The following is a 25,926-nucleotide window of genomic DNA, read 5'->3' as shown; positions in this document are numbered from 1 at the left end:
TGACTCCCAGTTCAAAATAAAGTCTCATTCCTCTCACCCTGGATGGGAGTGAGGTGAGTTCATGGCCTGTGGCATTTGGATGCAATCCGAGAACTGAGGGCTGTGTCCCCACCTCGCCTGCTCCAGGCATTCCCTACGGTGGGAGAGCAGGGAGCAGTCGGGTGGTGCTGAGGCTGGAGAATGCTGAGAGGCAAAAGGGGGAGTCTGGGGCGCACAGGGGGACTTGGGACACCCCAAAAGCACAACAAAGGGTCTGGGGTGTCACCAAAGGCACCAAAGGTGGAGGAGGACATGGCATGTCAAAACCCCCTCTGTGCCCCATAATGCAAGCGGGTGAGTTGAGGGACACACCGAAGGCTCAGCAAGGGCCAGGGATTGCCCCCAATGCACACTGAAGGGTCTAGGGGGAAAAAAACCAGCTGGAAGATGTGATCCCAAGAAAACCAGAGTGAAGTGGAGGAGCTGAAGGGGGGGCAGAGGTGTAAGATGGAGTGAGTGGCTCTGGGGGTGTGCACCTGGGCTGTTTTGAGAGGGCAGGTGGGGAAATGACAGTAGGAGTGATGGGGTCAGAGGAACCAGTGAATTCAAGGATGAAGGTGATGGGGCCTTGGGGGGCAGCGGGTGAGGCACAGGGACCCATGGGGATCCTTGGGACACAGGGACCGCCAGGGCACAGGGACACCCAGGGCGGGGCACATGCCGGAGGTCACCTAGGGACAGCAGGGACCGCCAGGGGCACAGAAGTCCCTGGGGAGACAGGAGAGGTTGGAGGACATCTGGGGACAGCGGTACCGCCGGTGACACGGGAATCGCCGGTGAGCTGTGACGCCCGGGACACAGGGCCCCTAGAGGAGCCCCGGGGTCACGGGGAGCCTGGCGGCGCCCTGGGGACTCGGGGACCGGCGGTGACACCCGGGCGCCTCCGGCCCCGCCCCCGTGCCGGCGCAGGGAGGGGGCGGGGCCTCCCGCTCGGCGCTCTCTGATTGGTCGGGTGGTCCCGATTGACGTGGGCGCCTGACCGGCGGGGCGGGCGCTTTGCGACGGCGGCGCTTGACGGCGGTGGCGGCGGCGGGTGCGGGTCCGGGCGGGGGCGGCCATGCTGCTCACCGTGTTCTGCCTGCGCCGCGACCGCTCCGAGATCACCTTCAACCTGCAGGTGGACGCCGACTTCGAGCTGCAGAACTTCCGCGCCCTTTGCGAGCTGGAGTCCGGCATCCCGGCGGCCGAGAGCCAGGTCAGGGCCTGCCCCCGCCCCGAGCGCCGGGAAGGGCCCGGCCGGATCCCCCGGGCTGGGAGCGGCCGTGCCCCTTCTCCCGCAGGGTCGGCGTCTCCCGGGCTGGGAGCGGCCGTGTCCCCCCCGCCCCACGGGGCCGGGTCCCGGGATCCGCCCCGGCCATCCGGAGTTTGGGGTTGTTTGGGGCGGTGAGTCCCTCCCGGTCCCTCCCCTCGCGGACCTTTGGGGTTTGGGGAGAATCACCTCGCTTTTCCCTCAAAATCCGCTCGGGAGAGGGCTCCGAGCCCCCGGTGACTGAGGGTGGTCTCCCCGCGAAAGGCTCTGTCTGCGCCCGCCGCGCAGCTGAAAGAGAGAAGCTAATGTGGGTTTGTTTTGGTTTGGTATGTTGAGGTTTCGGAGGAATTTGATGCTTCAACGGGGCAGGAATTGGAGCGAGGGGAACAGGAGTCAGGGCGCGGGGAAGGTGAGGGCCCGTGGTATCCTCAAACCCCGGGAAACGGGGCTGAAACGTTCGGGAAAGGGTTTATTTATCGCATCGAACCCCTGCCCGGTCTGGGGCGGAAAGGGCACATTGAGTCTTTTCCTCCCTTTTTTCCACACAGGTGTGGGGACCGAACAGGCACGTCCGTGTAGTTTTCCCAGCAAATATCCCCCTCCAGCCCGGATTCAGGACTCGCTCGTGTGCCAAAACACGGGGGAGGCTGCGTGTGGGGGCGGCTCTGGGCCATCTGTCTGGGCTTTGCTCATGTTTTGGGTTCAGTCCCGCGTGTTTGGCCGTTCCTCCCCGTTTGTCCTGGGCAGGGCGGTGTCGGCTCCTTTTCTCAGCGCCGGCCGTGCCTGGCAGAGTTTGTGGAGTTTAGCGGTGGTGGCTTTTGCTTCCCGAGCCTTTTCCCGGTCTAAATTAACAAAGTGTTTCTCCAGCCAAGCCAAGATTAGTCAGCGCTGGAAGAGCTGGTGCACGGGCAGCCCTGGGGCTGTGGTGTCCCTCACCCAGCAGGTTCCCGACGTTTGGCTTTCCCTCTGCCGTGGGAGAGCCTTGTTTTCTGGAATGGGAGGTTGGTGGTGACAGAGAAACAGTCTCAGAGCAGGGGCAGGAAATCCAGGTAGGGTGGATTCTCTTTTAGGAAAAACCTCTTGATTTTGGGTAGGTGTAAGGGAGAACTCACCTCAGACAAAGGTTCCCAGCAACACTCCCGTGGCTGTCACAGCCACCAGTGAGCTCCCAGGTCTAGGGACAACCCCTGCATGGGGGACTCTGCTGTGGCTTCAACATCTCCAGGCATGAACCGGAGCATAAACTCCTCACTGTCACCTTTGTCCCTTGTGTCATGGTGACCTGCAGCTCCGGGTCGGTTTAGGGTAACAAGGAGTCACTTCTCTGTGTATTTTTTGTCAGGAGTTCCCTTGTTTGAGTTTTTCCAGCCCAGCTGACCTCTGTGAGGTTTGGGTGCTGCCAGCCCCAGGCGAGGGGAGCAGCACTGCGCTTTTGTAGCCACCTCTGCTTCCTTCTGCTCATCCATCTGCCACCCGTGCATCATCCTGAGCCGCGTCGTGCCGTGCTTGCCAGGCTGTTATTTGTCACTCCTCTCTCTTCTTTTACTGTCTGGTGTTTGTGAGGTGTTTTGAGGACCTTCAGTGGGGAGAACACGTTAGGCATCAGGAGGAATTTCTTCACGGGAGAAGGGTGGTCAGGCCTTGGCAGGGCCTGCCCTGGGAGGTTTGGAGGGCCCATCCCTGGAGGTGTCCAAGGAAAGCCTGGACGTGGCGCTCAGTGCTCTGTGCTGGGGACACGGTGAGGATTGCACCTGATGATCTTGGAGGGCTTTTCCAGCCTCAGTGATTGTATGAGAAAGTTATAAAGATACAAGTTATCAGAGCAGCAGCTCCTTGTGTGGAAGGATTTTGCATTTTTAAATCACAAATAAGCAGTTTTACATTTACCAAGCTTGGCTGTTTTCTGCCCTTTTTCCTCAGCCAAGGTAAATGTTGCATTGAAGGTGCTGTGTTGGCACTAGAGAAGATGAATTTCAGTGTAAGGGTCATGCAGGATGGCATAAACCACTCAGTATTTGGAGGAGGGTTAATCCCAGCCTTGTTCTCTGCTGGTTTGGGCAGTGAATTCCAGGTGCTGCAGTTTGGGGTGGGGCAGGGAGCTGTGGGGTGTCCAAGGGACGCTGTGGGCACAGGTCTGAGATAACAGAGGTAGCTGGTGGTGGCTGTGGTGATAAGAGGAGCTGGGCGAGGCAAGTGGAAATAATCTGACTTTCCAGTCTCCTCCACACGCCAAGGCCATGGCTTTCTGGGAGAGGGGACAGGAGGCTCTCATCAGAGCCACGCTCTTCATTCCTTCCCCTCATTTATTTTCTCTGCGTGCCCTCCGTCTGTGCCATGCTCAGGAATATTTGATGGGCCCAGGAGTTGGCTTGATTGATGGCTGCAGGTGGTATCCAGCACTCCTGGCTGGGGTTCCCTGCTCCACAGGAAGGTTCTACCCTCTGGCATTGTGCACAATGAATCCATTGGTGCCTGCATCCCTGTCTGAGTCACCTCCAGAAGAACCCGTGTCTGGTGCCTGCCTGCCAGCAGAACTGCCACCAACCAGACAATCAAAAGGCACCAAAATCCAATCAGTTTGTTTTAAGAGTGGGGCAGAATGGGTCAGGAGTGGATTAATCTGTGCTGCTAATGGACGTGGCGGGTGCCAGGCGCTTAATTCATTGTCTGGGATGTAAGGCTGAACGCTCATAAATCCAATCCCAGCAAGATGACAGAGGTAAAGCCTCACTTAAACTGATTAACTCGTCTCTTCCAGAGTGTCTGCGCAGGGAATGTGCCATTCCAGATTTGGGTGTGCAGCTGGGATTTATGACACGCTGGCTGTGCTGCAGCGGCACCGCCTCAGGCCCGTAACGTGAGAGGCTGTGCCGGGCTCTGCCAGCACCAGCTGACCTCGGTGGTGCCTTGTGGGGTGTGGGGTGGAAGCCACTCACTTTGAAATCACTGCCCATGGGCCCTGGGAGGGACCTGGGGTGTGAGGCAGCGCTGAGGCTGCGCACTGGTGGAGGGGAGGAGGCAGGAAGCTCGTGCCTGGTTCCATCGTGTGCATTTCCCTGAATCTCTGATTGCTGCCCCACGAGGTTCTGGTCATTTGTGTTCTTCCCGCCTTGTCTTGCCTTGCACTGCTGCTGCTGATGGGTCTCCACTGCTGAGTGCCGCAGGGAGAGTCTGTGTAAGATGTTGGAGTTGCTGGAGTGAAGCAGTGAAAGTCTGTAGTGTCAGCCAACCTGAAGACAGGTAGTGATTGGGTTTTTGGACCTTGTTGGATCTGCTCGCTGTGATAGCATCAGGCAGAGCCGCAGCCCATCCCTGCCAGGACTGCGAAAGCTGCTCCCACGTGGCTCAGCCAGCCCCAACCTGTGGCAAACGTGTTGTTGCTGAACTGGCCTTTACCAGCCCCAAAGAGACTGAGGTTTGACTAAACAAGGTGGTATTTGTGAAATTTGATCGGGTGCCTCGGGGGTTTAGGCCAAGTTCTCCATACTCTGGGCTGCTTCCAGGGCAGGAGGTGGCTGGGCTGATGTTCCTGGTCTTGCTGTGCACCAGTGATGGCACAGAAACCTTAGTGTGATGGCACAGAAACCTTTGTGTTGCCAGATATCGTTTCTGGGAATTTCTCTTCCAGCTTTATGTTACATTTTGGGCTTTCCCACAACTTAGGGCTTCTGTAGGTATTACAGATCTGATGTTCATGGAAATGTTCCTTGGGGATTATTCACCTTTATCTCAGTGTTTTCATGTTTATTCTATGGACCCCTTGTTAAACCAGGTTATCAAAGTAGAAATGGATGTGACTTAGTGTTTTGTAGTCACAAGAAGTTAATTTCCTGCATGGACTGATGGCAGTGTTGGGAGCAGAGCCTTTGAGTGCTCTGGGTCTGGAGAGTTGCATCACTGGAGTGAACTGAGCTAATAAATAAGGTCCCTGTAAAACTGGTTATTCTGGGGAGCTGTGTTGTGGCAAGAGGCAGAATGATGGATGTTGGGCTGGATCTACCTGGGTTGGTGCTGCTGGCATGTCTGCAGTTGTCCAGGGTCAGTGGGCGCTGACTTGGGGCAGGGAACGCTGCAGAAAATGCCTGTGGTTAGTGTAATCATGGAGTTTGGAGTTTGGTAATGTGGACAGACAGTCCTGGTCAAGACTTGCTTCCCTCTAATGATCTTGGCCTCTGATCAGGGGAGACTGGCCCTTCTCCATGGTGCCACAGCTGGATTTTGGCAAGACCAAGCCCGTGTTGTCCAGGCAGGAATGTGTCGAGGCCCTACTGTGCCTGAGGCCAGGCCCATGAGGACATCACACCTTCCCTTCTGAAGCTTGAGATGGATCTGCAGGATTTATCAGAATGTGTTTTTTTTCTTATCCTATAACAAAATAACATCTTGCTTTTTGTTTTAACTTCTCTGCCTGGGGTGCTGGTGGCTCTCCTGGCACAGATCGTTTATGCCGAGCGGCCGCTGACCGACAACAACAGGTCCTTGGCCTCCTATGGCTTGAAGGACGGGGACGTGGTGATCCTGCGCCAGAAGGAGACGGTGGAGCCACGGCCTTCCATGCGCTTCCCAGGTGAGACAGGCTCCATGCCAGCTCTGCCTGAGCCTCAGGGATTCATCAACACCTACCCAACACCAGCTCTGTCAGTGTTCTTTAGCACCTTCTGCACAAAGTGCTGTGGCTGGGGTGAGTCGGGGGGCTTGTAAATGACCCAGAGGGCTTCTGATTCAGTGTTTTATTCTGAGGAAGCCAGCACCATTTTACTGTTCCTCTGGGGAAGAGTGGAGGCAGTGAGGAGGTGCCTGGTTCAGAACAGGCTTGGTAAAGGTGTGTGAGTTTCCTACAACCGCCGGTTCCCTTCCTGCTGGATGTGATGGCACTGACGTGCATGGTTCAGACCCAGGAACAGCCTTTATGCATGTGTGTCCTGAAACGTGTCCTGTGGCCGATTCCCTGAGAAGCCACATCTTGCCAAACCCCATGGCTTAATCATGTGTGCATGCCAAAGGCTCCTCTGGGAATGCCTGAGTGGAGCCTTGTGCCTCTGTCCTCCCTTCCACAGCCGTTCCTAGCAAATCCCTGACATAAAATATCCCTAGGAAAGGTGCCACAGGCTGAGAAGGGCGTGGGAGCATTGCTGAGGTCCTCATCCTGCCTCAGCTGGAGGATGGGTACCTGCAATGCAGGTCTGCAGGAATGTTACTACTTTTTTTTCCCCCTGCTTTTATTTAACCCAGGAGACTCTGAAGTGCCTCAGAGCCACTGGGTTTAGCCCTGTAGTCCTTCCATGAGGAATTCACATTTGTGAAGCTGGGAATAACTAGTCAGCAAGTGCATTTCAGGGGATTAGAAATGGGGCAGACCGACGAGACCAGTTACATAAATGCGCCAGCGTTGCTAACCCAGTAACCCGGGGACGTGGCTGTGCTTCCATCAGGAACTGCTGCTCGGGAATCTCGTGCGGCATTGAGGGCAGCTCTTCCTTCCCGTGCTTTTCCCAGCAGAACTGCAACCATGAAGCACCGACACCTGTGCCCTTCCTTTCAGGTCTGCCCAGGATCGATTTCAGCAGCATCGCAGTTCCCGGGACATCCACGCAGCAGCCGCCGCCCCCGGCGCAGCGGCCGCGCCCCTCGCCCCCGGACGGGCCCTCGTTCCCTCAGGGCCTCGACAACCCGGCGCTGCTGCGGGAGATGCTGCTGGCCAACCCCCACGAGCTGTCCCTGCTCAAGGAGCGAAACCCGCCCCTGGCCGAGGCCTTGCTGAGCGGGGACCTCGGTGAGCTGGGCTTGGGGCTGGGCGGGGTCAGGGGCAGCCCCGGGTGTTTAAGGAGCTGGGATGTGCTGTGCATTCCTTGATGGTGCAGATAAAAGGTGCCAGTTGGGAGCACTCAAGGCACAGGTCCTCCATTTCTGGGTGTATTTCTCCTGCTTGGCATTTTTAATATCCTCTTTAATATCTCCTACTCAGAAATATCAGAGGCACAGACAATTTGGATGTCTGTGAACACAAGTGACTCAGCTCCTGATTTTTACACTAAGATACTCCTTACTGCACATTTTCCAATAAAGGTGGTGTGTTTGCTGCATCCCAGCGGGACTCAGCAGAGAGCAGCACACTCCAAACCCAGCTCTGTCCATAGTGACCTTGTGCTGTGGAAGTGAACTGCAGAAAGGGAGAGGGGAAAGAACAAGGAAATGGTATCTTTTAGGAACTTTCTCAATAGAAATGGTCATAAATGTGTACGTTTCTGTTAATCTTGGAAGTGTCTGTGTGTTTTGGGCACAGTTGAAACCTCGTCCTTCACTTCCTTGGTAGCTGATGTTGGTCCCTTCTTCTTCCTGTGTTGAAAGATTTGAACTCTGGTGTCCTTTAGGTGTGAAAAGAGAGGAGTTTTGGGCTGCAGCAGATGAGCTCCTGAACCTCTGCAGGATGTTTAGTTGGGAAATAAATCATGTTGAGTGTGGCAAAATAAATAAATAGAAGGAGCTTCTAGCAGGAGATTTTATCCACTCTCAGGGTTAACTCTGAGTGATTTCTCTCTGTTAGAGGAAACCAGAGAGGAACTTCCATGGACGTTGTCAGCCTGTTCTGTTTTTAGCTCTGCCTTTAGTTCATATCCAGAGCTGAAGCTTTCTTTGTACTCTCAGGCTTTTTCATGCATCTTGCTGGGAGCTTTTCCCATCACCTTAAGCAGGGGTGCTGCTCTTGGCACAGGAAACCAAGGTTAAGCCCAAGACACCCAGAACTGGCTGCTCTGCCTGGTCCATGGACATCAAGCTTTGACCCAGTTATGCATTTTCAGTCCCAAATTGCCGCATTGGGCTGTCAGGGGGAAGTGGTTTGGGCTGGTTTTCCCTTGCCGTGCTGCACTGCTGCTACTGGCAGTGTTTGGGCACAGATCCAGCTCAGCTCCAGCTTGGATTCCCAAATATCTGCATAGATCCGTGCCCTGTGGCTGTGCTGGATGAAGGCACCTGCTGTTCAGAAGCCTGATTTCAAAAATCCAACAGTCAGATATACCCAACGCCTCCCTGAGCACATAACAGCCTTTGAGCCAGAGCTGCTTCCTGGGAACGGCATCTCTGGAAGCAAACCCAAACCTTCCCTGTGTGCAGACCTGCATGGGCTGCCAAGGCCTTTTGGGGACGTAGGTGATCCCATTCAAGTAGTAAAACATGGCCAGAGGCCATCTGGAAAGTGGGAATCTAAAAACTGTGATCTTCAAATGTGCATTTAGACCTCCTGGTTCCAGTGGTAGGCATTCAGCTTTAGGGATTGTGATCTCTGGTTTTGCCATGTTCCTTGGCTTTGAAAGGAGTTTTGTCATTAGCCTTTGTGTGGTTTTAAATTTTTTTTTCCCCTATAAAAACGTATGTGCCAGGAAATTTAGCTTGATTGTGCAGTGTTTGGGTAGGAACATGAGGAGAGCAAGCTCTGTCCAGTTGCTTTTCATCTCGGCAGGTTCCCAAGTTTGCCACTGATCCTCTGAGGTCCTTCCACGCTGCCCTCAGAGGAAGCTTTTTTCTGTGTGCTGCTGAATCGATTCCTCAGCTGGCATCAAAAATAGCATTTGCTGTGCCAGAATTTGATTTGCAAGAGTAATTTCCAGTAAAAAGCATTTCTTTATCTCCCCGTTCCCGCAGAGAAATTCACCAGGGTGTTGCTGGAGCAACAGCAGGACCGAGCCCGGCGTGAGCAGGAGAGGATCCGGCTCTATTCTGCTGACCCCTTTGATCTCGAGGCACAGGCCAAGATAGAAGAAGACATAAGGTAACAAACCAAAGTGGCTTGTATGCATTGGGGTCCTCTCTGGGGAGAAAAAACTGCTCTGGGGTTCCATCCAGAGAAGGCAGAATCTAAGCACATTCCTTGTACCAAGGAGTTTGTTTGCAGGGCAGTGCTTTGGGCCACCTTTGCACATGAGGAGGTTGGGATTTGGGAACATGGAGGTGCACCCCATCCTTGAGATGTGTCCCACTGAGATTGTGGAGTGTTGTTCCCTGTGAGGATGGGAAGGCCCTGGCAGAGGCTGCCCAGAGAAGCTGTCACTGCCCCTGGATCCCTGGAAGTGTTCAGGGTTGGACAGGGCTTGGAGCAGCCTGGGACAGTGGAAGGTGTCCCTGCCCATGGCAGGGGATGGCACTGGGTGGGCTTTAAGGTTTCTCCCAGCCCAAACCATTCTGGGACTGTGTGATAGGAGGTGACAGCACTGTTGTCTGTGCTGTGTGTGCCTGTCTGTCTGTGTGTGTGGTGTCTTGGAGCTGCCTGAGCTACTTCATTCTTGAGACTGGAGCACTTGTGGAAAGCACATCTCCTCTTGAGGCCGGTGCCTGGGGCGTGCTTTGAACCCAAGAGCTGGTGCTGTCTCCCAGCTGAGCTCTGCACAGCAACGCGGCATTGTTCCTCCCAGCTGCCCTCGAGATTTGGTTTTGCATCCTGCTAATTGTTCCATGTCTGGCTAATTCACTGATGAGAGGCTCTGCAGAAATGCATCCTGCTCATCAGCTCGCACCCTCTTGCTGTCTTCCAGATGTAATTGTGTTGGGCTGAGGCTTGATTTCTTCAGCTGAGTGGTAAATCCTGGAGTCGGTTCATGGCTGGTGGTTTTCCCCTGAAAACAAAATGTCTGTCTGCTACAGACCCATTGTTGGTCAGAACCAGAATTCACTGCTGCTAGGAATGCTCTCACATTGCAACTGACAAGGTGTTGGTGCCAGATAAACACCCAGAAATGCAGAAAATAGATATTTGTAGGTAGTGAAACATTGCTCAGAGGCACAGGAACGCTTCCCTTCTTCCTTAGATGAGGGACAGATAAAGGGGATGTGCCTAAGGTTCTGCAGCTGCTTGGGCTGAGCCGTCCCCAGATTTCACACCCCACTCTGCAAAATGAAATGGCATCAGAATTGAAGCCTTTTCCCCTTTTTTTGGGAGATAAAGCAGTTTTGGATGCAGTCACTACAGATCCCCATCACTTCCAAGATTATTCTGGGGCTGTGAAGGATTTCTTGAAGAGCATTTTTTCTGTCGGCTTGAATTTGCACCAAGGGCTGGTGCTCGTGGTGGTGTTCTTTCTGCTATTTTGCTCACCTCCCTCCTTTCCTATGCCTGGAAAAGGAAAGATACCAGGGAAACCTGAGGATTTTAATGTTCAGCTGCTGTGTGGGATTCCAATGATGTAGCTATTGGCAACACCTCCATGTACCCTCAGCATGACTAATGAATCCACAGGTTTTTTGCTCTGAGTTCTCCAGGTTAACATGGACGTGGGGTTCCTGTTGGCAACACAAGGCTGTCAGGAGCTGAGGTGTGAGTTAGGCAGGGGTTGAAGGGGCAGTGGCTTCTGGGGAGTGACTCACTGTCTCTGGACTCAGCTGAGATCATTCCTAGCAATCTTCAGCTCCCAAGTCTGTGTTTCACTAAAGAAGCAGCCTTTGCTGTGGTTTAAATGTGTGTTTGTAAGGTGAGCAGCAGCAGGTGGGATTTCCAGGTCTGTCTGTGAATCAGAGGGATGTTACAAGGTCTGGGTAACAGAGATTTTGGTCTTTCTCTCTCTTCTCCACAAAATTTAGGCAACAAAACATTGAAGAGAACATGACGATAGCGATGGAAGAGGCACCCGAGAGCTTTGGGCAGGTGGTGATGCTCTACATCAACTGCAAAGTCAATGGACACCCTGTGAAAGCCTTTGTGGACTCAGGTGCTTTCTCCACACTCTCCATCGCTGAGGGCCACAGTAAACATTCCAGTAGTTTTCCCAAAAGATCCTACCATAAAGCAATGCATGACAAGATTTTGGAGCACTTTACTGAACCATGAGCACAGCCTGGGCAAGCAGAGCAGATTGTTGGGAGAAGCAGTGTGGGAACACCCTGGATTAGGGCTCCTGGGAGAGTTTCTGGGACTTCCATGCCTGGAAGGTCTCTGCCATGTGCATGTGTCTTATCTTATTTTACATACAGGGGGATTTCACACGCCTTTAACGTGGTAGTTCCCATCCACATCCTGCAAGGAGAAGTTCTTGGGGTTGTTCCATCCCTACAGTAATGGTCAGTGCTGACCCATGTATGGGCAGCCAGGTCAGCACGGTGGGATTCACAGGAAGCCTTTATGCCCTGGGGCAGGTGGGTTGGTTTCCCAGCCACTGAGTGCCAGATCTTAAGCTCTTCCAGGAGAAAATAAAAGTTTGTGCTGAGCTATCAGGATTTAACACGAGTTCTGTTGCTGGTAGGTGCCCAGATGACCATCATGAGCCAAGCCTGTGCTGAAAGGTGCAACATCATGAGGCTGGTGGATCGGCGGTGGGCTGGCATTGCTAAGGGTGTGGGGACACAGAAAATCATTGGCAGAGTGCACTTAGGTAAGTACTGGCATTTTTGGGGCAGCTTTAGCAGGGGTTTGACTGCATTTCCTGCAATCTTGGCACTGAGGATTGGTGCTGTAATTGCTAGGAGCTCCTGCAGTGTAAAATCAAAGTGCATCTGCAATGTGTTTGTTTGGCTTGGGCACAGAATTCTGTCTCATTTAATGCTGTAACACTTGGAGGCGAGGGAGTCCCAGCTCCTGCACACGTAGAGGACACGTTCTCTGTGGGCAGAACCCAAAGTGAACGTGAAACACCACAACCTTCCCTGTTTCAGGTGGCACTGCTGGGCAGGGTGAGCTACTCAGGAAGGGTTCCCACACAGTGCAGTGTTTGCTGTTCCTTTGGAAAGAAAAGCCTCTGTGCTCTTGTGCTGCTTTTCTAGATGGAGGACACTGCCCTTATTACCAAAAAATCGATTCTGTTTGCTGTTGCTGCTACTTAGACTTGTGCTCTAATAAACTGTTTGCAGCCCTCAAGCTTGGAGGGTCAGAGAAGCAGGACAGGAGGTTCTCAGGCACATCAGCTTTTAAAATAATTACTCTGGGACTATGGCAGGCCTGGCAGTCCTGGGGCTTGCACAGGCCAGACTTTCTGTGACCAAAACAGTGCATCAATGCTGGTTTCAGATTCTCCCAGACCTTTCCTTTCCCAGATGGAAGAGCAGAAATCAGATTGTTGTGCTGTAGTGGGAACTTCTCTGCCTTGTGTTTCAGCTCAGGTGCAGATCGAAGGGGATTTCCTGGCGTGCTCCTTCTCAATCCTTGAAGAGCAGCCCATGGACATGCTCCTAGGACTGGATATGCTTAAGAGGCATCAGGTATCAAAACCTCTTTTGAAACAGTTACCTGGCTTTTGCAGGTTTAGTGAGAAGTGCAACATAAATGCCTGGCCTGTGAATTCATAGGATTTTCCTGGGGAGAGTTGATGGTGGATTATCTTCCAGCCTGGAAGCACATCCATCACGGACAGCTCTAGGGTATCTGGCTGCTGCCTGGAGCTTTTTGCTCTGATCAGAGATGCTCAGAGCTTTCCAACGGAATGATTTATTACAAATTGAGTCAGACTGGGCCCTTTGGTGAGAGCTGATACTCCTGGCCCACCCTTACCTGCTGCAAGCCGTTCCCTTGGAGATGGATTGCCCGACCTCGTGTCTCTCTTTTTCCCTGGGAGCCGCCTGGCTCTCCGCAGGCCCTGACGTGTGGATGCTCTCTTGCAGTGCTCCATTGATCTCAAGAAGAACGTGCTGGTGATCGGCACCACGGGCTCGCAGACCTCGTTCCTGCCCGAGGGCGAGCTGCCCGAGTGCGCGCGGCTGGCCTACGGCGCGGGCCGCGACGACGTGCGGCCCGAGGACATCGCCGACCAGGAGCTCGCAGAGGCAATACAGAAATCCGTAGAGGAAGCAGGTACCAGCAGGAGCCCGCTTGAAACAGGAATCTGTGCATTTTTTTCTGCTGCATGTCAGGATGTCTGTGAGCAGTTCCCCTTCCGGCTCCCGGGAGCAGCACCAGCCAGTAAAGGGTGGAGAGAAGGGGCTTTATTCTTGCTTGTGGCCTCTGAGTTCACTTCTCTCTTCCTTTCTGGGCTGCAAAACCTGCATGGAGGCATTCAGGGCTGTTAGCTGTTTATTTGGTGCTCTCCCTGCAGCTTCCCACCTGCTCTGGTTTCCTGGCCTTCAAGCTGTGGAGGGTGATGGTTGTCTGCGGCCGGGATCACGTTGTAGCGCCCGGCAGGGACGTTGCTCAGCTGTGCTGCTGCTGCAGCCTCGTGTGAGCACAGCTTTGGGGAGGCTCCCAAAACCCTGCTCTTATTGGCTGCACCACATAAAAATAGAGCAGCTGTAGCAGTGACAAAAGTTCATGACAATTTTTAGAATTTGCACTATTTCAGCATTTTTCCCTGGAATGGTGCTCGCGCCCTTGGAGGGGGAATTGCCTTCTTGCAGTTGCTCAGAAGTTCAAAAGCTGAATTCACATCCTCAGCTTTAAATATGACCTGCAAAGAGAACTTTCACCCTCCTGCAGTTTTGTTCCCAGTGTCCCTAGAATCCAAATGCTGCACAGATGGCCACATGGAGTTTTGGTGGCTGCAGAATTGAGTGAAGCGATTTTATTTTCAGCCAAATGGCTGAAAGCTGAACTGTGAGCCAAAACCAGTCTGAAACTCGGTTTTTCTGTTCAACTCCTCCATTAGTTCAGCTATTAGGTGAAGGGGAAATTCATTATTTTTTCCCTGCTGTTCCAGAGAAGCTGTGAATACCTCAGGGTGTATTCCTTAAGCCTTTTCCAAAACTTTAAAGATAACATTTTATATCCGAGAGCTCTCTAGAGACCTTTGAATTTTACTGCTCATTTTTCCTCTGAAAGAACACAGTAAATTCTGCTTCCTACACACATGTAGAACTCTTTGCTGGGTCAGGTTTAAGCTGATCAAGTTTCAACATTTTTCTTGCTAATTTTTGAAGACTCTAGCGTGCCCATATTTAAAATTGAAATGAGAAAAAAAGATTTAACCATATATTATATGTTTACTTATATATCTATTAGATACTAAAATTAATATATATTTAACTATATACATGTATCTATATCTATCTAGTTGAAATGCACTGAAATTTTTCTTTAACGCCTCCCAGTTACTGTTTGACAATCCAAAGAGTAAGCAGTTGGTTAGAAATAACAAAGTTGATAACATTAAGGAGAGCACAGGACTGCACTTATTGCTCCCTTTGGCCAATTTTCTTCCATCCTAGGAATATAAGTTTTCCAGAAATGTAAAAAACCTCAGAAGGAAGGTCTGGCTTTAATGAATCATCAGTATGAAATAGTTTCCATGTGTGACTTTTCTAGCCAAATTTGAATGTTTATTAACTGAACTTGCAGCCAGCAGAGAGAAACACAAACATGGGCTTAACCTTGTGTTGGGGTTTTGATGTCGCTAAAGGTCAGGCTCAGGAGCTTGGGCTTTGTCTGTTCCCACAGCCTGGCAGGTGTAAATATTAGTTCTTTTCCTGTGAATATTTGGAGCCTGGTGGAGCCTGGGTTAGCTTTCAGAATGTATTTCTGCTTTGGATGAGGCTTTGCAGATATTATGGTTGGTTAAATTTAGTTCTCAGTTGAAAGAGAACTAAATAACAAGCAAACCTCAGCCCAAACGATGAGTCTTTACAATAAAAGTATTTTAGATAAGTTTTTTAAACAGAAAAGTGCCTGAAATTACTTAAATCCAAGCTGCTTATGTTACCACATATGCTTCTAAGGACCATGAGGCTTTGTTGGGGCTAGTCAGCACTCGGGCACTTTCTGTTGATGTTGAGCCCTAGAGGAATGTAAAAGATTTATGGGAATAGGAAATCCATTTTGTGTGTTCACTTAGTGCCCATAGAACACCGAGGCACAGATTGACTGTGACAGTCCTGACAGTTCTAGATACAGTACTAGCCTCTGGCCCATAGGCTTTTGTTGGCTATATCCTAAAATGTCAGCACATTCCTTTTTTCTCTCTTCTAAAACTTGAGTTGCTGCTAGGTGGTACCAAGAAAACCAGGAAAGGAAAAAACAGAAAACGGAAGAAGGACAGAAAGAAAACGTGATGCAGCCCCAAAGAAGCTCAGCTCCCCACAACACGTGTGTTCTCTTATAACTGGAGAAATTTTTGCTGGCTTCCAGGAGATGATACAACACAAATGGCTGCCTGCACCTGGAGGCTATTAAAGTGCTTGTTTTGAATGCACCTGGATTATCCTTGAGCTTTATTTAATCCCCTGAAGTCCACTTTAGGGAGCCTCATGATTTCTGTCAGCTGCTTTGCTGATGGTTCAGCATTTATGGAAGGCAGCTGAGGTGGTGGTGGAGTGCTGGTGGGGTTCACTGAGATCCAGGACCTCCATGTCTTTATTTATTTATGAGGGCTTGATGCTCTGTTGTGCCAGTTTCCCATCACTGGGGAACTTGGTGATCACGGAGGATTTACAAACCTGGCAGCAAAACTGGAGCTGTTTTGCTGAGGAAGTGTAGCCAGGCAGTTCATCCCACACACACCTTTTCATCCAGGCAGCCTCAGTCCAAGTCACTGCCACCACAAACAGCTCAGGCTGTTCCTGGTACAGAGAGGAATTTAGCCCTAATGGTGCACTTTGTGGGGAAGAGTTTGTTCCTGGTTTTAGCTGGATCAATATCCCTGGTGGGGCTGGGACTCAGCTCCTGTGCCTGCCCCAGGAGAAGGATGGCACTGAGGAAAGCTTGGTGGAAAACCAACTCCTGCTGCTACCTAGATGCAAATCCCTGATGTGTCTGATCATACCCTAATTAGTGATCCAGCAGGTCAAAAGACAGTTGTGCTTCCTCCCTGAAGGGTTGGTTTGGAGCAGAGACATGAATGTAATCATTCCACATAGAAACAGAAAGGATCCCTCTGGTTTTTTCATCCATATCCTATGTCACAAAGCTCTTTGCCACCCTGAGGAAAGATGAGCAGTGGGGTGGTGTCACAGCAGGTCCTGCACTGGTTTTAGTTAACAGAGAATAAAAGGCTGAGGCCAGAAAGGCAGATTTCTGTCATGTTGTGGAATTTAAAGGGAATTGTGGCTAGAGGTGTAGGTATGGAAAGCTGTGCCCCAGTACTCCTGTAAAAAGAGACTCCAGGCAAACCAGCAGTTGTGTTTAAGACCACTGAGTTTGGGAAGGGAAAGGGCAGCAAATCACAGAGCACAGAGCCTGGGTGTGTGATCCTGGGCTGTGGGGTCAGGATAGGAACTCCTGCAAAGGTCGTGTGAGTGATTTAACGAGCGCAAGAGCGCTGATACATCAGCGAGATCAGACTGTCAGCAAGATAAGGTCACTTAATCTCCCCTGATAACCACAGCCAGTGTTCAGTGCTTCTGATAGAGATCTGCAATTCATCTACTCTCTGTGAGGACAAGGAAGCAGCAAGCTGGGCTTGACTTTTGGGTGTTTCTCCTTTGGTTTGCACTTCTCAGCCTTGGGCAGCAGTTCTTTCAGGGGTTTTCTTTCCCTCTACAATCTGTATGCTTCCCTTTTGCAGCCAGCTGGTGTTTGGACACCTTTTCTCAGGTCTGATGGCACTGCTAGGAGCACAACCCAAGAATTGTGTTGCCATCTCAGTTCCCATATCCCTGAAATGTGTCTCCTGAGTATCGCCAGCCAAAGGCAGAACAAATGAGTATGGCACTAGACACGTGTGTTATATTGTGTAGAGTTTACCAAGGGTCTAGTATCACCCACAGACTGCTCTGTGGCATAGACAGTAGAGAACAGCCTTTATTTTAAATAGAGTTATTCTTGCCTTGATGTGCCAGATTTGCCAGGCAGAATCTTTCTGGGAGGCAGGAGCTCCTGCAGCCTCCATGCTGTTGTGCCGGACAGTCAGGAGGGGAGCTGTGCAGGACTGTTCCCGTGCATGGTGTGTGCTCTGAATGCTAACACGAGTTTGGTGTGTTTGTTTCCTAATCCAAACAGAACGTCGGAAGCCTTGATGCATGTAGTGTGTGTTTACTGCAGCTGGAGTGGGCCACAGACCAGGTATTTAGAGCCACCCAATCCAGTTTGTGCTGCCATGGTGCTTCTGCTGTGTCCTGACTGCTCCTTTCCTTCTGTCTTCCATAGAGAATAGTGACAAAGAAACTACCTCACTGGAAATGCCCTCATTACCAGCTTCTGATGGGTTTCAAAATCCAGTCCAGTCTTCAGGACTAAATTCCAAGATCTCTAATCCCACAAATCAGTTACTTGATCGTTCTGTCTCTGCCCCTGCTTCAATTTGCTCATCCGAATCCAGCCTTGCAGAGCCCATTGATCCTAGAGCCGTCAAGACTTCTGACTCTTCACCTGAACAGCAGATAACCCCAGAAAAAGAACATGCTCTGGTATTACAGCATCATTCCAATAGCTCTTCCCTGGCAAATAATGACCCCTCTCCGCACACCAGAGATGGAACCTGCTCCAGTCCAGCTTGCCTTTCACAGAAGACACTCAAAGAAACATTTAGTGCTGACATTTTAAAGGAATGTAATGCTAAAGAACAAGACCATGGTCAGGAACATCCTCTGGAAGTGACAAAAGTCCATTTGGATGACACTGCTACCAAGCACAGGCAGAATAAAGATGTCTATCTGTCTTCAAAGCAGGAGCAAAAACATGAGCTTCCCACAGACCATCAGATGTGCAAAGAGCCAGAAAAGGAACATCTTGAGGAGCAAACTGAGACAACTGACCCAGAACCTCCTTGCTGTGTTGGTGGGGTTGAGAAATCTGCTGTGGCAGAAGCCAAACAGCCAGAAAATCCTCCCATGGCAATGAGAGATGGACTGGAAAGAGCAGGTCTTTCCTGTGTGAAAGGGAGTATCCAACTGCTAGCCTCCTGTAGCCATGTACACATGGAAGCCTCCATGGAAATAGATGCAGTGGAGCAGGCTGCAGCTGAAGCACAGAGCTCAGCAAGGCAGCAGAAGCAGCAGACTGAGAACAGAGGTATTTCCAACCCGAACTCAGAGGCCTTCTCCATGGAGGTGGAGTTGCTCAAGTCTCCGTCCTCCTTGAGTGATCCACTTTCCACCAGTGATGTCCTGCAGTCTAAAAGCACTAGTGAAATTCCTGCAGAGTATCACAAGTTGGCTAATTTGGCAGCAGACAGCTCTTCCCCCTCCAGCACCCAACAACTGGACACAGATGCAGGAAGACCTTCAGAAGAGCCATGTTTCCCTCTAGCATCAGCCTTGAAAGAGCTTCACGAACTCTTGGTTATCAGTCGGAAAGGAGAATGCAAGATCCTTGCCTCGGAAGAAGTCTCACAGCTGGAAATTGTTCAGAGAGAGCCAGCAGTGCAGCAGAAGGGACTTCCTGAAGGTGAGCAAAAAGGCTTAGATCCAGCCAGCCAGGAACAGAGCTGTTCTTTCCCTGAGACGAGGTCTGAGGGTGGAGAAGCAGAGGGGAGCCAGCCTTGTGATTCTGGCAGAGAGCACATCAGCACTGGGCCTGTCAGTGCTGGGCAGCCTGTGCTTGGGGGAGGTGCTTCAGAGAGGCAGAAGGGTTCAGGTAAGAGTGATGTGGCCGTGCTGAGTTCTGCAGCCACCCCTGGCCAGCAGCAGAGCCCAGAGCAGAGGGAGGTTTTGGCAGGAGCTTCTCAGAGTGCACCTAGTCCAACTTTGGAGCCGAGCACGCCTGTTTCCTCCACACCTGCTTTGGGTGGAGAAACACCACAGGATACTCAGTGCCTGTCCACAGGAGCACCTGGGAGAAGTGGCAGTGCTGCTCCTGCAGGTCCATGGCCGCTGGGTGGGAGTGAGGAACCACTGCTGAGCCCCCCAGCTGCCTATACAGGACTGACTGAAGCAGGGGCTTCTTCACCCCCTGCTTTCCCTGTGGCTGATGTCGACCGGATCCTTGGTGCTGGTTTTACCCCACAGGAAGCTCTCCAGGCCTTGGAACAAGCGGGTGGAAACGCAGATCTTGCTCTTCTCATTTTGTTAGCCAAGAGCATCGTTGTTCCCACATAACTGTGGAATAGGGAGCTGACTGGGGGATCTTTTCTTGTACAGGAGTATCTCAATTACACACCACAATGGACAAGCAGAACGTTGAGCCAGATTTTTTTAATTATTTGCAGCCAAAGTAATACATCTCTTCTGTTTCAGTCATTAGATTTGGGCTTTGAAAGGAAAGAAAACGTCCTTGCATTGTGTGGACAGGATAGCTTTTAATCATGCATACTGGATTAAAACTACTGGCTTTATTTAAATGTACGATTTTAGAATAACCTCCAATGCTACGAATAAAAAGCAGCAGCCACTGCGCTCACTGCCCTGTCCGGCACAAAGCAATTTGTGATGGGAATTGGCCGCACGTGCACAGGAGGGGAGGTGCACACTGAGTCCAGTGTGGACTCTGGATGTGTTGCAGCTCCTTGGAACCCAACATCCAGCTGTTGAAATTATTCTGGCAGCTACTAAAGGTGTGTAGATGTTCCTGGATGTGTAAGGCTTTTGCCAGAGGAGCGAGGGGGTTTTTTGGGAGCGTGGATTTTCGTGTGTGCATGGGGAAGGCCGATGCTTATTTTTGCCAAATCCTTTTATGCTTTGATTCAGAGTTGGACTCAATGATCCTTGTGTGTCCCTTCCAACTCAGAATATTCTGTGATGCTCTTGGGCCAGTGTGTTCCAGTTTACAACATGGGGATAGAAGAAGGGAAGGGATAGAATTTGGTGCTACCAAAACTTATAAGATATGTTTAACTTATTTGGAGATGTGCTGGTATTAACTGTAGGGACAGGGGTGGGGGGGAGGGAAAAGGAGTATTTACATTTTTTTCTAGCCTTGCCCATATCATGTTTTTCCTCATGCAAAAAGAACAAGCTCAACCAGTTTAAGGCTAAACCTTAATGATGAATTTGTTTAACAAACCAACTGTGTGTTACGGCTCTAAATCTCCCTGTGCCCAGGGAGGAATGAGCTTCATCTCAGTGGCTCCAAGCAGGGCTGTGATTGGAAGAAGGAACAATCTGCTTTGTTGTGGTTTGTCTGGATGTCTGGGGTTGGTCAGCCTCGTGGCTGTGAATGCCGTGGCTGGGGGTGCTGATCTGACAGCTCCTCTAGAGCGAGGGCTCCCCAGCAGGGGTCACGGAACAAATGCACTGATGTGGCTTCTGCGTTACAACCATCGTGGCCTTCTGGGATATCTGGTGAGTCACCTGAGCGGTGAGGCCTCACCGAGGCTGTGCTGTAGATGCTTTTTTGAGGGGGAAGAACTCCTTTACAATGCTCTGCAAAGCCCCAAAACTCTCTCAGGGCTGGGGAAGGGAAAGGAAAGGCGTGGCTGAAACAAAATTTTAAGTAGGAGCTTTGATTCAGTCCCACTTACAAATCTCAGAAGTGGCTTTGTGTTTGGTGTTTGTCTTGAACTTGACACGTTGAGCTAAACCTGGAGTGACGGCTCGCAGCACCACACACACTTTTGTTCATGGCTTCCATGTGGTCTTGTGGTTGTCTCAGGCCTGTCCTGGTGTTTGTGTTCCCTGTTGCTTGAGCAGGTCTCCTATGTGTGTGCTGGGCTGTTTTTATGCAGGTGGCATTTAAAAACAACACCGATTTGGTTTCATCTGTCACCTCACAGGAGTTTGTGCTGTCATTGAGTGCTGGTGTCAGATTTGCCTCAGACACTTGGGCAGCCAGGAGATCCTTTGGAGTAATAAAGGGCTTTAAGGCATGCTGCTGTCAAATGGAGTTTCTCCATGAGCTGGGACGGTACCATCCAGACCTGGAGCTCCCAGACAGGTTTGGCTTACATCCCTCTGCTTGTGATGCCAGCAGCAGGCACTGCTCCATGTGGGAAGCAGTGCTTGGCTCTCTGGAGCAGCATTCAGTGATTCACTTGAGGCTCTGCTCAAAATGAGTTACAGGGGCCAGACTGCAGCTTTCTCATCTTTGCCAGGCAGGTGGTAGAGGTACCCCTGCTGAAGGTTTGGTTTAATACTCTCCTTCCAATGAGCACCTCACATCAGCAGAAGCCCCTCTGTGAAGGGCAAGCTTGGGCTGGTACAGGAGTACAGTGTCAGCAGGTCTCCTTAGAAGCCTTAGAAAATAGGATCTATCAGACCCATTCCTGTCTGCTGGCTTCCAGATCCAGAGCAACTTCAGATGGCTGAATCTGCTCCTGATTCACACTGCAGGGCTCGGTGAGGTGGCCCTGGGAGCAAAGCAACACAGGAGGGCAGGGGCAGGTCGGCTCTCTTGGACACAGGAGAGCTGAACCTGCATCCTTTGCCTATGGGTGGATGTACTGCCAGCTGCTTGGAGCAGCAGATGTTGGCTACTCAGTGTTGGCCACTCAGTGTTGGCTACTCAGTGTTAGCCCCCTTGTATCACTCTCTCTGTTTCAGAAGCCGTTGCTCAGCTGGCCCAAGTGGTGCTGCTCTGCACCAAGCTGGTGACAGGCTCTGCTCTCACGGCCACGCTGACTTAGGCTGCGCATACAGAATTTATGCTATAAAAGCTTTAGAGCATCAGCCAATCTGCTTCAGTGCTCACTTTTATTCCTTGTCAAATATAAGTTTTGAATCCCGCCCTTCTGCCAAAGCTGTATGGAAGCATTTATCCATAGTGCTAGAATTCCGTGGGTAACTCTCCCCAAACTGCTAGAAACAAACCCTGACCCCCAACTGATAAATATTTCTAAAACTCTTTTTATCAAGTAGGCCCAAGCCTGGTGATTTAAATCTCTTCATTTCTAAGCCTTGCTTTGAGTGAATGGCTATGTGCTGCTAAATTAGTGAATAATTTTTTTAGGAGCAAGATCTAGTATAAAATTGGGGCAGTGGTGAGTACTTCAGGTCAAAATAAAATGTAATAGAATGTGTGTTTAGCCAACGCTGTCTGAAAGTTGTCTTTGTTTCAATGTGTATCCTCTCTGCTGCATGCACACGCACATCCTCTGTTCAGCCTCCGGCAGTCCCTTCGCTGCTCCCTGTGCTGACCTGGCCCACAGAGTGGGAGTATTTATAGGAAAGGAGGGATGGCAGAGTGCTGTGGCTTACTGGCTACAGCAGGGGATAGAGGTACCACCAACAGCTGTTCAGGTTTCCAAGGAGCCAGGTGTTCCGGCCTAAAATCAGGCACTTTGTTCTTTTCTCTTCTGCCTCCTCATTAACCACTGCTGCAGTATCCTAAAGTCACATCACTTAACAAAGGGATTTCACCACAGCAGTCCAGCTCTAGAGAGTAAAGCAGTGCTCTGAAGCTGATTTGTAAAGCTGCCAGCACCTGTGGGGACCCATGTGGGTCTGTAGAGCTTCTTTCTGGGTGTGCCCTAGAACCACTCCTGGTCTCTGAGATTTACTTTTTTCCTTAAATATTCTGAAGGAATTCACTTGGCCTCTTGGTGACTGCGTGTTTGTGTACACAAGGCCACAGGTGAACACAGGGGTGATGTTTAGTGGAATTCCAATATATGGAAGTTTCTGGGCATGGGTAATTCTTACAAGAGGGAATATTCCTGGTGACTGTCCCTGGCACATTTACCTGCTGCAGGACAGAGCTGAGCTATGCTGTTACCGTGACCATCTCTGCCTCCTTGCTGTGTATGTTTAACTTTCTATGTAGACACTCGGTCTCCAGGACTGTTAACCTTGTATGTCCTCCATGTTCCCCTCTTCTGTGTCTCCCTCTTCTCAAAAGTAGCAATATTTAAGTGTACTTGCTGAATGCTCAACTTCAGATCAGTTTTCTGTAAAACTATGCCATTGATGAACAAAAGGAGGAGGAAGTCCTAGAGGTTTCTTCACCAGACTTGGACTTCCCGCCAAACGGCTACCCAGATCTCTAACAGAAATTCAAAGAGGAGAAATCCAGAGGTATTTCTGCCTGCCTCTCTCGGAAGTCAGCTTGGGAAACGAGGTCAGTTTCATGTACATCATTCCCCTCTGAGCGCTTGAGATTTCTTCCTGCACTGTGTAGATGAGGCTTAGTCCGTGATCCAAAGCGCAGCGGTTTGGGTCACACTTTGACTGATGCTTCAGAGTTTTACAGACTCACTTAGGCAACTTGAGGGAATCAATACTCAGGAATCCTAAAGCTGGTTGCGTTTTGTGTCATTGACTCTTGTGGGCTGAACACGCTGCGGCCTCGCAGGCGGCTGAAGAGAGGAGCGGGTGTGTCATCAATGGGATGTGGTTCTGCCCAAAGTAATACACACTTGATTCTTTTTTTGATTTTTTTTTTAATATTGGGGGACTGTTTATCAACAAATTATGTGTAAAAAAATTTGATATTTAAAAATAAAAAAGAATAAACACTTTATCATAATGTTGCTTGGTTGGTCTGTCTGAATTTCTGAGGTTGGCAGCTCTGCACTCAAATCTTTCACGGCCTTTTTTCCCAAAGCCAATGGATTTTCCGTAACATAAATGCTGCCATTTTGAACAGAATGAGTAGAAATCTGTGGGTAAAATTATTAAGATTGGGAGGGCCTGAGAACAGACTTGAGAAATTCCTGTATTCCCTTTCTTTGGGATGGACCATTGGGTCCTTCATGGAGGACTTAGAAAAGCATCAGAGTAAACATAAAATGTAGCACTTGGCCATGGCACTGTCTGCTGGGAAAGTGAACTGGACACTCCTTGTCTCCTACCTGAATACCTCACTTCCAACCCAGTAAGCAGATGGAGATTTTTCTGGAGGTGGAAGCTAATTTCTTGGGACATTAAAAAAAATTGGCATTTAAAGCCCTGGAAAGCTCATTAGAGTTTTAGTTAGAAATAGCTTTTTTGAAGTCCCATTCTCTTAGTGTCATGTAGTAGAACAGGTTTTGGTAGGGAGGTGTAGAGGATATTCCTCCTCTGAAACTGGGGGCATAGTCACTAACCCTAAGGTCCTCTCATGGAGGAACGGTTCCTTTTTCAGACCTAGAAAAACTTCCACTTTTCCTTGTCACAGCACTGAGGTTTTGGCCATTTTAAATCCCTGCAAACCAGAGCTGTGGGTGCTGGTGCCAGGTGAGAGACACAAACACAATGGGTTATGATTCAGTGACCGTGACAAACTGGGCAGTGGTTTCCTCCTCACATGTTCAGAGCTCTGCATGTGATGCTGGTGTCTCTGTTAGAGCTGAGTGAGGTCATTAATTATCATGCAAACCTGCATTTTGAATGCAGCTCTCAGGGTGGGAAAAGGGAAGGTTTGATGTGTGGGCTGCTACAGGCTCATCATACATTGGCCAAAGGGTTGCTGCGATTTCTTCTGCTGGGAGATGATTTAAGGATTGAATGCTCTGGTTCAAAACTACTTTAAGCTCTTGGGTTTTGTCTGTTCTGCTTGATGAAGATGGTTTATTTTGGTAATGTGTGAAAATTATGATTAATGGCACAGTTGTATTCATGTTTAGGATTGTCCTGATGTCCTGAAGCTTAACAGGGTTAGGTTGTGGCAGCCCCTGGATCCCTGGAAGTGTCCAAGGCCAGGCTGGACAGGGCTTGGAGCAGCCTGGGACAGTGGAAAATGTCCCTGCCCATGGCAGGTGGCAGAATGTGATGAGCTTTAAGGTCCCTCCACCCAAACCATTCTGGGATTCCATGAATGGGGGCATTAGCACCCTGAAATCTGCAGCCTTTATACAGCCAAGAGAGGGTCAGGTCCCGTGCAAGAAATGTGCACTCCAAGTTGGTGTTTTCCTTGGTTATCTTTTGTGGGCCTTTAGGAGTAGAGGTCTCCTAAAAACTACCTGCAGAATCCTGGAGTTTAACAATAACAGCTGAAGGTTCTTTGAGCAGTCACGTGGATGCAGCGCTGCATTAAGAGCAGGAGTGGCATGCAGAGAGAGGTGAGTGTTCTTCATGCAATTTCCTGCCTCAGAACAGTTCAAGGAATGGTCAGCAGAAGGAACATGACTGAGCCATTGCTGAGGAATTCTGCAGTGCCTCCATCAGCCCCTGTCTGAGCACGTGCCCAGTGTGGCTTTGCCAAGGTAAGTAAGCACTTTTTGGGCCAGTTTGTCACCAAAATGGGATTTGGGAAATACTGCTGACCCACCTGGCTTTTGAGTCACTGTGACCTTACATTGATTATCTGCTGTGCCTCATTCCCTGGGGGTATGCTCGGGGTGCTGGGACCCCCGGAACTGTAACCACTAGACTGTGACATAATTACCTCCAGCAACCACGTGTGCTAATTACAAGGTGCTGTGTGCTTGCCCATAAAGCACTGAGTCAAACACAAGGATGTGATTGGTTGGTGACTGAAATCCCTCCCAACAGCCACTGCCAAAGGAATGTCTGGTTCCCAATCTCTTTCTTAACAAATGGAAATGGGAAGGAGTTTAAAACCAAACCACTTGTGCCTGTGGAAATGGAGGTGTGCTCACAGGGCTTACCGTTGACTTAGCCTTATAACCTAGCAGTTTCTTCCGTGGTTTTCCTAATACTATTTTTTTTTCCCTCCTCGAATCCATATTGCAATTCCTGAAGTGTTTCTTGTGCCTCTTCAGTTTCCCCCCACATCACTGGCAGCATTACTGAGGTGTCCTACAACTGTGCTGCATGGGGTGGTATCTTGGGAGTATCTTGCAGGTAACACACCTTGCTGCAGGGGGTGATTCCCCTCAGTGACTCACTCTGTGCTTCCTCTCTCTCCATCCATGACAAGCACCTGATGGCTCTTCTCCTTGGGGATCATGTTCTCCATGCCAACTTCAGGCTGCAAATATTGAACAAAAACTTGGGAAGAGGGTGGGAGTGAGATGGATCCTCCCAAGCTTTTTTAAGGAGAAGGG

General features: G+C 50.4%; 1 protein-coding gene across 3 annotated transcripts; it reads left to right on the top strand.

Moving 5' to 3' along the window:
* The first annotated feature begins 1,088 nt into the window (after positions 1-1,088).
* On the top strand, positions 1,089-19,915 carry DDI2 (DNA damage inducible 1 homolog 2). 3 transcript variants are annotated; one of them, XM_084220292.1, is made up of 9 exons: positions 1,089-1,234; positions 5,726-5,855; positions 6,831-7,061; positions 8,930-9,056; positions 10,859-10,986; positions 11,518-11,646; positions 12,366-12,469; positions 12,869-13,058; positions 17,277-19,915. In XM_084220292.1, the coding sequence occupies exons 1-9, from the start codon at positions 1,097-1,099 to the stop codon at positions 19,163-19,165; spliced, it is 3,066 nt and encodes a 1,021-aa protein (XP_084076418.1). In that variant the 5' UTR covers positions 1,089-1,096; the 3' UTR covers positions 19,166-19,915. The 3 variants fall into 3 exon arrangements, with proteins under 3 accessions (XP_084076418.1, XP_084076420.1, XP_084076419.1); XM_084220294.1 differs by lacking the exon at positions 17,277-19,915 and adding an exon at positions 15,180-15,349; XM_084220293.1 differs by lacking the exon at positions 17,277-19,915 and adding an exon at positions 15,170-15,349.
* The last annotated feature ends 6,011 nt before the right edge of the window (positions 19,916-25,926 follow it).

Source organism: Fringilla coelebs (genome assembly GCF_963513975.1).
Source record: "Fringilla coelebs genome assembly, chromosome: 22".
Classification (NCBI taxonomy): Eukaryota; Metazoa; Chordata; class Aves; order Passeriformes; family Fringillidae; genus Fringilla; species Fringilla coelebs.
This window is presented reverse-complemented; position numbering and strand designations above follow the sequence as displayed.